This window comes from Mauremys mutica, chromosome 9 (genome assembly GCF_020497125.1).
Source record: "Mauremys mutica isolate MM-2020 ecotype Southern chromosome 9, ASM2049712v1, whole genome shotgun sequence".
NCBI classification, from domain to species: domain Eukaryota; kingdom Metazoa; phylum Chordata; order Testudines; family Geoemydidae; genus Mauremys; species Mauremys mutica.
Genome location: NC_059080.1, coordinates 99,802,047 through 99,813,136, shown reverse-complemented (window position 1 = coordinate 99,813,136; position 11,090 = coordinate 99,802,047). Strand labels below are relative to the sequence as shown.

Here is an 11,090-nt window from a genome sequence, read left to right as displayed (position 1 = left end):
GAACATACCTACACCCGCCTATCCTGAACTGTGCAGCAGCGGGCCAGGGTTTAATCCAACTGGAATATTGACTTAAATGGTAAATTAGAACCTCTCTTCCTGCATCGCTTGGCTTTCTGGGCTGGTCACCCACCCACATCAGAACCAGGCCTGATCCTGCTTAATAACACAGCTACAGATTGAACCTCTCTAACCTGGCATTCCCTGGTCTGGCAACATCCGTGATCTGGGATAGATGCCAACTCCATTGGTGCTCCTGGGCTGGAGCGCCCATGGGGAAAAATTAGTGGGTGCAGAACATCCACCGGTGCCAAGCTTCTCCCTCTGCTCCCCTCCCTCCACGCCGCTGCGGTACCAGCCTGGGGTGCGGACGGGTAAGGCTAGGATCACAGCTGGGGGGGGCTGCGGAGCCCTGCAACTGGGACCCTGGGCAGCAGGAGAGGGGCCGGTGACCAGGACCCCGGTATTGGAGCTCCTGGGCAGGGGGCCACACTGGCCACAAACAGGGCCGGCTCCAGACCCCAGCGCGCCAAGCGCGCACTTGGGGCGGCATTTTGCTGGGAGGGTGGCAGGCAGCTCCGGTGGACCTCCCGCAGGCTTGCCTGTGGAGGGTCCGCTGGTGCCGCGGCTGCGGTGGACCTCCCGCAGACATGCCTGCGGAGGGGCCGCTGGTCCCGCGGCTTCGGTGGAGCATCCGCAGGCGTGCCTGCGGGAGGTCCACCAGAGCCGCGGGACCAGCGGACCCTCCACAGGCACGTCTACAAGAGGTCCCCCGGAGCCGCGGGACCGGCGACCAGCAGAGTGCCCTGCACGGCGCGCCGCCCTGCTCGGGGCGGCGGAATTCCTAGAGCCGCCCCTGGCCGCAAAGCCTGGGGGTGTTGTAACCTATGGAGACCCGCTGGAACTCCGCATTGACCACCTGTGGTTCAGCAAATTCTCTGGTTCAGCACCGATCAGGTCCCGAGGGTGCCGGACTGGAGAGGTTCAACCTGCAGGTCCCTGGGTTCCAGCAGCAAGCTGACCTGGGTTGTCCACCACTCTGTTTTTAAATTAAAGGAACAAACAGCATGTGAGCAGCACTCTGGGGTTCTGAGCAAAATCTTTGTACTTCTTTCTTTCAGCCCAGCTTTAATAAACTCTAATACAGCAGAGGTCAAACAAGAGCAGCCAATGATGCGCCTCTTATTAACTTAGTTTATTAGGGACGGCATTTTCATTGTTACGCTGTACAATACAGCAGAGAGGAATCCCATTGAATAGCATGTACATTGCATCACATGACCCTTCTCTGTATTTACAAAGAGCTTGTACACATACAGTTACACTTATTTATAGTGGTAAGTACGGTAATAGCCTGGCAGACGGGTCAGTAGCAGCTTCATTAGTGTTGTGCATCATTTTGCACTAAACCCCTCTGCTGTCTTGAATTCCCAGGCAGGGTTCTCGTCTCGGCCAGAAAGGTCCCACTGTGAAGGGGGACAAAACCCACAAATCCACTCGCTGTCTTTTGAAATATAATCAGTGCTTCTAGAAACCACCAGGAGGCTGAGCCACCATGGGAACACCCCACCATGCTAAAGTGCTTCAGAACAAAACGTCACAGCACGTTCTGTTGTGTCAGAGCCGGCCCACGGGAGGGAATCGGTCCGGCAGACACCACCGGCACCACGGGCCTGGACAGTAGTAGCAGGTCTCAGACCAGGCATGGCTGACACTAAAGGAGCGATTTGACAGCTGTAGGACAGTGAAAATCATCATCCTGCAGTTTGTAGGACGGGATCGGCTTTTGCCAGCCACAGCGCATGCAATGTTCGGAGCCAGCTGGAGCTTGTTGGCCATCAGTGCAGTACAGTGGCGTTATTGGGCTGAAAGCTAGGAGGTGACATGGGCCGTGCATGTGACAAACGGGAGGGCAGCTGATCGCTGCTGCTACCACCTCCGGGCTGGGCATTTAGCCTGAATACAGCTTGGCTGGGACAGTGTCAAAGCAAGCTCCCAAAGCAGACCCTGACTGTCAGTTCTCAGGTTAAGGCACATGCAACAGGTCAGTTCTGGGCGAGCTACAGGTGCCCTGGGCTTTGATCCCACCACCCTTCTGATGCAGAAATGGGATACTAATGCTAGCGTCTCTCCGCTTTACGTAGAATTCTACCACCTCTGGAGCTCCTGCACTCTCAGTTCCCGGCCAAAACCCAGGCCTGCCCTGTATAACAACCTACCATTGCTGCCTGCTCCGTAGGGTAACGCCCTCGTCGTGTAACGAAGAGCAGTCGCTCCTTGGCTTCCAGATACATTTAGTATGGAGATCTCTCACTGAACAGCTGACCTGAACCTGGTTCCACCATCAGCCTCAGCGCCCACCTCCCAGTGCTCTGCCCCTGGAGAAACAACAGTGGTCCCACTGCACTGCCCCTTTAAGAGTCACCCAAGTTCTTGTCTGGGAGGAAACGGCAGCTGCAAGGAAGTCAACCTACCTACACAACTGATGGGCGCGTTGGGGGGAGAGGCTGCTTCCTCGAGTGCATCCTGTCTGAGACAGAGCTCAAACGCAGCCAGCCTTCCCCGGCCCTCAGACCACCCCGGCATCTTCCCTCCTTCCAAGGGCACCTGCAACCTGTTTCACTTCGGCCCCAGCCTCTGCAGCTCCCCCAGGGCTTCACCGCTGGCATGAACGGGCAGGGGCGGCTCCAGGCCCCAGCACGCCAAGCGCGTGCCTGGGGCGGCAAGCCGTGGGGGGGCGCTCTGCCAGTCGCCGCAAGGGCGGCAGGCAGGCTGCCTTCGGCGGCTTGCCTGCAGAGGGTCCGCTGGTCCCGCGGCTTCGGCGGACCTCCCGCAGGCACGCCACCGAATCCACAGGACCGGGGACCTCCCGCAGGCAAGCTGCCGAAGGCCGCCTGCCTGCCGTGCTTGGGGCGGCAAAATGCCTAGAGCCGCCCCTGTGAACAGGGCCAGGTCCACGAGAGGCTAGAACCCCGTCACCGCCCTGCGTTTGGCCTGAAGTGCCAGCCACCAATCAGGGCAGGAGCTGAGGGGGAGCCGCCACCATCACCCCCACTTCCAGGCAATACACCACCCCCCACCTCTCACACGTACACGAGTCAAACAGCGCCTTTCGATGTACACGACTGCGTGGAGCGCCCAGCCAACGGCCGCGCTGGAAACGTGCCCATGTGCCGAGGGACACGCCCATCCTCCACAAACCGGAGCCAAGATCAGCCGCTACCTGCAGAGAGCACAAGCCCCAGCGTCCACTCGCCGCGTGCAGCCCCGAGGGAGCACTGGATACCCCAACGGGGAGTCGCTACAGGCTGCATCTCCATATTGAAGGAACCTGCGAGCCGCATTATAGGCTCTCTGGACACTCCCCCAAATCACACCAACTACCAGTACGCTGCCCATCTGTGCCACGCCACAGGGCTCTGCCCAGGCTCAGCTGGGTGCCAGGAGCTTTCCCCAGACGGCGCTGGCATGAAGAGCTGGAGGAGTGCAATTTGTCCATGCCAGGCCTCCCGTGCTGCTGGCGATGGACACTAAGGGCCAGGTTTTTAAAGATGTGGGGTGCCGTGCTCCCACTGAAATCAACGCGAGTTAGGCACCTACATAGCTTTAAAATCTGGCCCCAAGTGACCAACTCAAACGAAAGCAGCTTGTTAAAAAGACAGGAGCAACTGCCTTTAAAAGAGATCAACTTAAAACAACGCTATGTACATGAAGATCAGCCCAGCTGAGATGATACACTGAGAAGAGGAGCTGGCCCGGGGCACCGGCTCTGTGGGGGCTCCGGATGGCAAATCGACAGCTTTACACCTGCTCTGGGGACTGATCTGATACCAGCTCTGAGGAACGCTGGGCCGGGGGCAGCCAGTGGGCACTGTGGACCATCACATCCCTCCACACAAACACACGGCAAGTGACTGAGGAGCGTGGGGTCCTGGGGAGAAGCTCTGGACCAGGCTAATCTCTTGACTTCGTGGCGCTCCGCATCACAAGGCTAGGGCGCTCGGGGGCGGCTCCTTTACCAGGACATTGGCCGTCCTGCTAGAGACGCTCATTACGCGGTCACTCCCAAGGGCGCCTGATCCAGGGAGATGAGAAGTGCAGCTCTCATCCAGAAGCCAAGGGAGCTGGCTGAAGCGTGACGCCTGCTCAGCTGCTGCTCTGTCTGCCTCCCCGAGCGTTCGATCCAGCAGGTACTGGACTGCTAGCGGGAGGTGAAAGATGCATGTCACAGAACAGCCTGGGGCCACACAGCATCAGGGGAGCCCAGCACAAACTGGCAGGCCTGACACACCGATGCCAAGGTCTGGAACGGGCCTGGCCAGAATCCACTGCAGGGAGGACACATTACACCGAGGGTGCAGCATGGATGGGAGAAAGGCTCCACTGAGACTGACTGTGGCTTCATCAAGCTCTGAAATAGTGGGGGGGTGAGTGTCATGTGGAGTCACCTGAGTGCCCAGCACGAGGCAGAGATCCAGGCCTGTGCCCCTACAGGTCTCCAGCGGTCCCAGATGTTTGCTTCTAGCTAAGCCGCCTGGCTACACCTCATGGGCCACGAGCGAGGATGGGGTCCTCACAGCGCCACAAGGCAAGCTGAGCGTTCAATGCTACGGGGGCAGCACCACAGCACACACCGTCTGCTCCCCCAGGCGCTGGCGGGCAGGTTCCTCACTGGGCCTGGTGCAGGAGCCCCCACTCCGCCTGGCACCCCGGGGATTGAGCTCTGGCTCTGTTCAAACTGATCCTTGCTCTTGGGTCTAAGAGTAACTGCCCAGCCCCCCTGCCCCGGCAGACAGACACATGCAAACACAGCCCCCAGTCCAGGGTAACAGCAGCACTCAGCAGCCCATCTCCTGCAAGATCAGCAGAGAGAAGCCGGTTTCAGACCAGCTGCTTCCTCCGGCTCAGCTAAGGCGTTTCCTCTCCCTGGGCTGGGCATGCAGCTTCCTCATTGTCTGTGGCCTCCCCGCCTTCCGGCCCAGAGAGTGGAAGCCACTCGTTCACCTGCTGCCAGTGCCAGAGCATCGCACAGGGCGATCTCCCAGCACCTAGCGCTGCGGGAAAGGTGGCAATCACGCCTCTGGGCCGACAAGCCCAGCCCTTCAACCAGCAGGCGGGAGCTCCGTCAGCACCAGGTACAGTCTGAGGAACCGAACATCAATAGCGGAGACGGGCTGCTCCCAACAGCGACTGGCACAGATCTCTCCTCCAGCCTGCATGCAGCTAAAGCAGGGAAAAATCAGATCAATCCCTTTGTCACATACAATCTGCATGCTCTAGCCTGATCTGCCAGCCCAGCGGGTATCCAGAGTTCGTGATGGCTCCCGCCAGGCAGAGGACAAGGCGCTGATTGCTGCTGCTGCTGCTTCCTCCCACCCCCAAATCAAGTCATATCAGTTCTGAAGAAGGGCCAATTAAAAAGATCACGTCAGCAGCAAAGGATACGGTGTGTTATAGGCAGAGGACTTGGCAAAAGCCCCTTCTCTTTTGCCCCAAGGCAGCAGCAGGACTCCAGTTACTCCCCCCTGGAGAGCTGAGCTAGCCAGGAGCTTTCACCTCCTACCTGGTGGAAGCTCCCCAAGAACCTTCTTCAGGGAGGAGAGTGCAGTTCCTGGCTAACACAGCATCTGGCTGAGCTCCTCCCTAAGGGGACAGGCATACGAACGCTCATTGCGCTCGGAGTGTGGCACAGAGAGGATTCGCCGCCGGACCCAGCACGAAGGCAACAGCGTGTCTACCTCGCAGGGTCACGACTGCAAGAACTAGCGTCCGGAGTCCGCCGTCCCCAACACCATCGTGTAGAGTGCACAGAAACTGGCTCTCTTGAAGCAAACCAAGCAGATCCTGTCATGCTGCTCCGAGATCTCCCACGATTCAGCCCTCCCACCGGGCTCCTTTAATGTGAAAGAGTCAGGTTAGTCCTTCGTTTAGTCTCTGGTGACGAAGGCCACGCACACAAATACATCCACTGGTCTCCTCTTCCCCCTCAGGTCGCGGCCACTGCCTCTGGCGGCTCCTCCTCGTAGTCAGAGATGTAGGACTCCAGGCTCTGCTTGGCCAGCAGCTCTCTCCTGGCCTGCAGGCGCTCGCACCGAGGGCAGCAGCCCGATTTGAAGCAGGACTTGTGGTAGCAGGCCTTGCACTCTGAGGGAGGGAGGCAGAGAGAGAGAGCAACGCCGTCAGCGCGGAGCTGGGGCCTAGCCCTATACACAGGCAGCGTCGGCACGCTTCCCCCCCCCCCCCGCCCCCCAGCACAGCCTGCCCACACCCAGTGGGAGGGACGCTAAGTCACTGGCCAGGGACGGAGCGTGTTACCAACACCTTGGAGGATGACTGGGTGTTACAATTCTGACTGGGTCACCTCTTACGTGGTTCTTAAAGGGAAAGATCTTTGGAGTAGGGATGGTGCCCACGTGATTAGAAAGAGCCCAGCCCACCGCATGCACGTGGAAACCAAGGAATTTGGGGCATTTCGCTCAGTTTTGGACAGCGATGTTGGATAGGTCAGTTTCACTTTGCATCTCATCCCTTTCCCAAAGGTTTCCTGCCCTGCCAAGGAAACAGTGACCCTAAACAAAAGGCCTTCGCTGAAAACACTTGCGGCAAGAGAGAGTCTCATTTTAAAGAGATGGCCACGTTTGTAGATCGCCAAGGGCGGTCTGGATGGCTCAGGAGACTGGTGCCGGGATATGGCGCTACTGTGCACGTGGCCATCAGCACGGGTCGACAGTGACCAAAACCAGTTATCAACTCCAGGGCGTGGGGGCTTGTGCCCAGTGCACACTCCAAATGTGCGTCATGCATCTGGCCTGGTTACAAGGTGTAAGGCAGGCCGCAGCCACCGTGGAAACAAGTTCCTGCACCCCCACTTAGCACGCTGCCCATCTGTGCAAGCGTAAGTGTAGGCAGCTCCCCCGCAGTGCCGGCTAGCATGCGCTGGGTGCAGTGCACTCTGGGATGTTCTACTGGCCACCCCCAGATACCCAGCCACGGTTCTGGCCGCCCCGCAAGGGAGCATGTCAGAGCGGCTAGGGAGTCGGCTATGTGCTGATGCAGGTCAGAGGCGTAGGCTGAGCCCGGTTTGCTGCCAGGTGGCTGGCCAAACATTAAACAAGCGACATGCAGACAGGCCATGTTTAGGGGCTGCCAAGGCACTTGATTTTACAGCCTTGGACACTCTGCAGAGCAGTGATCCCTGACTCTGCCTGATCTGTGCCAGCTCAGGCTCCAGAGCACTCACTGCAGCACCTGCCTCCTGCACTGCACTCGCTCCAGGAGACAAGGGCCCAGGGGCAGCGATGGCTCCCAGCCCCTCGCATGCCAGCGTCTCACCTTCACACGTCCTGCACTTGTTCAGTTCGAAGGGGAAGATGATGTCCTCCTCCTTTTGACAGAACTCACAGATGAAGCCTTTGGCTTGGCACAGCTGTAGCAACAGAAGGGGAGAGGAGTGAAGAAGAAACGTCCTGGAGAAGAGGCAAATGCGCCCGATTTCCCTGGCCAAGTCAGAGACTGAGACACCTCGAGCCAAGAGTAAGGTGGGACTCAGAGGTTCGTCCCATTGCCGGGATGCGACGACACCAGCTTCAAGAGCAGCTTTTGTGCAGCTGGTCACCCACCCGCTACAAGCTAGGCCTGACTGCTGGATATGACCCATAGACTCCAACCTATCCGGGGGCTGGAGACACTGTCAGTTCTAGACACCATAGGCCAAAAGCATTCCTGTAGCACAGGCAGCTTGGCTGATGGCACGATCTCCAAACAGCCGGGCTGCCCATCTGCTGGGTGGCGGTGGAGGAACCAGGCATTCTGTATCTCTTAGATTACACACATACCCCCAAGCGCTTTGTCTTGCTGCGTACATGGGCTGTGCCAGAGTATTGTCAATGCTACCACAATCCAACAGAAGTAGTAGCGGTTATACCAAACGATGCAACACAAACACACCCACACCGGTGTCGTCTGCGCAGTAGGTTGCACACACAACACTGCCAAACTAGTGGCAGTCCAGTTATTTTTGTCCCTTTTGACTTCCCAGTAAGATTCGGAGTTTCAGGAAAAGGACCCTCTTTCAGTAGGGAATTTCTCGGAGGCCAAGGCAGCCTCGCTGGTCTTTTGCCCCAAACACGTGCTCACAGGTGGTGATTGGCATTGCTGGCCCACACAGCCAACAGCTGCAACTCAAGGAGACCCATTTGGAATGTTCTAAAAGACCATTAGTGAAGTCACCCATCACACCGGGTTTTCACACAGAAAATTAAGGCCATATCTACCCTCCAAAAATCACTTTAATGAGGAACCAGTTACACCATAGTTGCCACTGACGGAGTTAAAACACTGTTTCATCTTCAGTGTACATGGGACCCTGAATTGGCTACAGTCCTGGAGAAATCCAGGCTGCAGCATGGCTCAAAGCTGGGTTGTCTTTCCTAATTCACCGGAGTTCCTGTTCCCTGCCCCTTCTCCTTCCGCTGACAGTTAGTTTATTAGAGTAGGCAGTGGCAGTGGTTAGGTCCCATCTACACTAAACAATGCAACAGTGTTCTCACCACCTCAGATGTGTTGTAGCCAGCTCCCCGCTGTGGTTTTTGCAGCGTAGCTCAGCCTTGAGGTGAAAGCAAATGTTACATCTCCGGCCCTGCCGGGATCCATCTCCCAACCTCACCTCATCCCTCCCCGCATTCAAGCTGGGTTTAAATTTCATCTCTTAAAATCAAATTCATTAGAGAAAAGAAGAACAGTTAAAACAAGCACAAACACTGCAACACGATCAAATGGATCAGCAACAACAGGGTTAATCAAAAAAAATTAGATGGGAAATCCGCAATTCAAAGGACACACTAGTACCCCCCAAATTCCTCTTCCCCTGCAGCCTGGAGCATCCCTTCCTAGTTCTGTTTGTTATCTGGAGTCACAGCTGCCTAGAAACTCACAACTTGGTATTTCTTCACCCAGACACTCAGTCTGTTTTAATGCAGGCCTCTTGCATCTAAACATCTCGTTAGAGTGACTGTTTCTGTAGATCACACATGTCTAGCCCATTTGGGAATGATATGGAGGGAAATGCCTAACTTTCAGCCCCCAGGGATGCAGTTCACATGCTGTTACCCACAGCCGTGGTGACGGTGACCACAGATCTCTGGGCCAGGCAACATGGGGCGCTGTATGCCAAGAGGGAAGGTGCTTGTACACTGGATACCGTTACAACGACTATGCAGCATCCTCCAATTGGAGGATCTCAAAGCCACACCTCAACCACTCCCCTGCAAAATAGGGAAGTTTCTTGTTTTTACTGGTAGGGAAACTGAGGCACAGAAGTGGGACACAACTTGCCCACGGTCATGCAGGAAATCAGTGGCAGTGTTGAAAGTAGGACCCGGGAGTCCTGACTTGGTGCCCTCCTCTAACCACCAGCCAAGCTGCCTCCCCATCCCGAATGTGACGAAGCACATCCCAATGCGTTTCAGAGGGGAATACAGCCCATTTTTGTATAGCAGAGATGGAGACGGCAAATGGGTGCAGTGCAGGTTATGGGAAAACGCAGCTTCTTCCTGAAACTGAACCAATTGGCTGTGTTATTCTTCAACGCTGATCTCTTGTGCTAAGGAAACTCCTCTGCGCACATACAGGATAACCACCATATGAGAAACTAACCGGAGGAGGAGAACAGCTAACACAAAATGTATTGACCCTCAGCAGCTGTTCTGGAGACCCTGCTGCTGCCTTTATAAAGCCAGATCCCGCTCCTTGGCTGTTCATACAGTAAAGTCTAATCCAGTAATAATAAAAAACATTCTAGTGAAGAAGATGATAAAATTACCCACCATGCATCTCTCAACGTGCAGGGTACCTGCCTTTATGAGATCCATCAGGCGGGGAACCAGCTCCCCCTTCTTAGTGGCATTCAGGTCATTTAAGGAGTAGAGGTGGAGATCCTCCGTCAAATGACCTGGCACTGTGTCGAAGGAATCCAGGAGCCTGCAGGGATGGAGACACCAGAGCTCAGCGCCAAACATCAGCGGGTGAGTGCTCTAGAGAGCGAACGACAGCGACCTCGCCGGGCCAATTACACTGTGTGACCTGCTGCTCCACTCCCCACCCGCACATGGGCACTACCACCTCTCTAGTGTCCATTCCCGCCACGCAGGGCCCTAGGAAACCCAGCCATAGCGCCTGCCTCCCAGTTCATCCCTGCACCCTGTCCTAGCTTAGCAGATTCTGTCCCAGCCGACACCTGCACGTCCCACTCAGCTGCAGGGTCCCCATTAGGGTGCTCGGGCTGCTCCAATCCCTGCCAAAGCAGCTGTCCTTTCCCCTCCACAGGGGCCGGGCGAGCCCAAGTCTAGAGAGCAGCCAGTGAGGGCCGCACCCAGATGGCAGAGCCTGCTACGACCGAGGCAGGCGTCTCTGCTAACTCTGAGGACCTCCCAGGGCCTGGTGGGTTTTAGTGGTTAGTAGGAAACCGTGGGCCAGTTACTGGGTCTGTTCTCCTTGTGCCAAGCGAGGGGCATCTCACAGCCACTGAGCCCGACTCAGTCAGTGACAGCAAGGAAGTGGGGGATCCCAAAGGGACAGAGAGGAAGCACAAAGGGAGACCTAGTCCCGCTTCACAGGGTAGGTCTCAAACACCCGTCTTTCTCCAGCACACGGCAGCAGAAGCTAGTCACACCCCCAGCCGCTGGGCCTGTCTGTGCTTGGCCTGCTCTCAGAGTGCTACATGCACTGGAGCTTGGCCTGCCACAGCGCGGAGCGTGGGAGAGACTGGGGTGAGGCCGGGGGGACTGGTCTCCAATCCCAGGAACATTTTGCCACAATCCTTGAAAGCCCCCACCCTGCAGAGGTCTGGGCAGCAGCTAACATGCCCAGCTGTCAAGTGACTGTTGGCCAGGAGAGAGAAACTGATGCAAGTTAAATTCTAACTGGAGCCTGGTACTCACTCTTTAGCTAGTCGGCAGGTCTTAAACATGTTCTTCAAATGAAACAGCTGGATTCTCAACAGCTGGGGAAAACAGACAGAGTATAAAGTTGTCATTAAACAAACAGAACTGCAGGCCTCAACCAAACCCATTCTAGTCTGTTTCAACTCATGC

General features: G+C 56.6%; 1 protein-coding gene across 4 annotated transcripts in view; it reads right to left on the bottom strand.

Moving 5' to 3' along the window:
• Positions 1–2,820: 2,820 nt before the first annotated feature.
• RUBCN (rubicon autophagy regulator) overlaps positions 2,821–11,090 on the bottom strand; it is a 51,633-nt gene continuing 43,363 nt past the window's right edge. For all 4 annotated transcript variants that reach the window (XM_045031204.1, XM_045031201.1, XM_045031202.1 and 1 more), the window contains 4 exons: positions 10,938–10,999; positions 9,825–9,978; positions 7,333–7,426; positions 2,821–6,144 (listed from right to left, as the gene is read on the bottom strand). In XM_045031204.1, the coding sequence (XP_044887139.1) occupies positions 5,987–6,144; positions 7,333–7,426; positions 9,825–9,978; positions 10,938–10,999 (468 nt within the window). In that variant the 3' untranslated portion in view covers positions 2,821–5,986. The remainder of the gene's footprint in view (positions 6,145–7,332; positions 7,427–9,824; positions 9,979–10,937; positions 11,000–11,090) is intronic.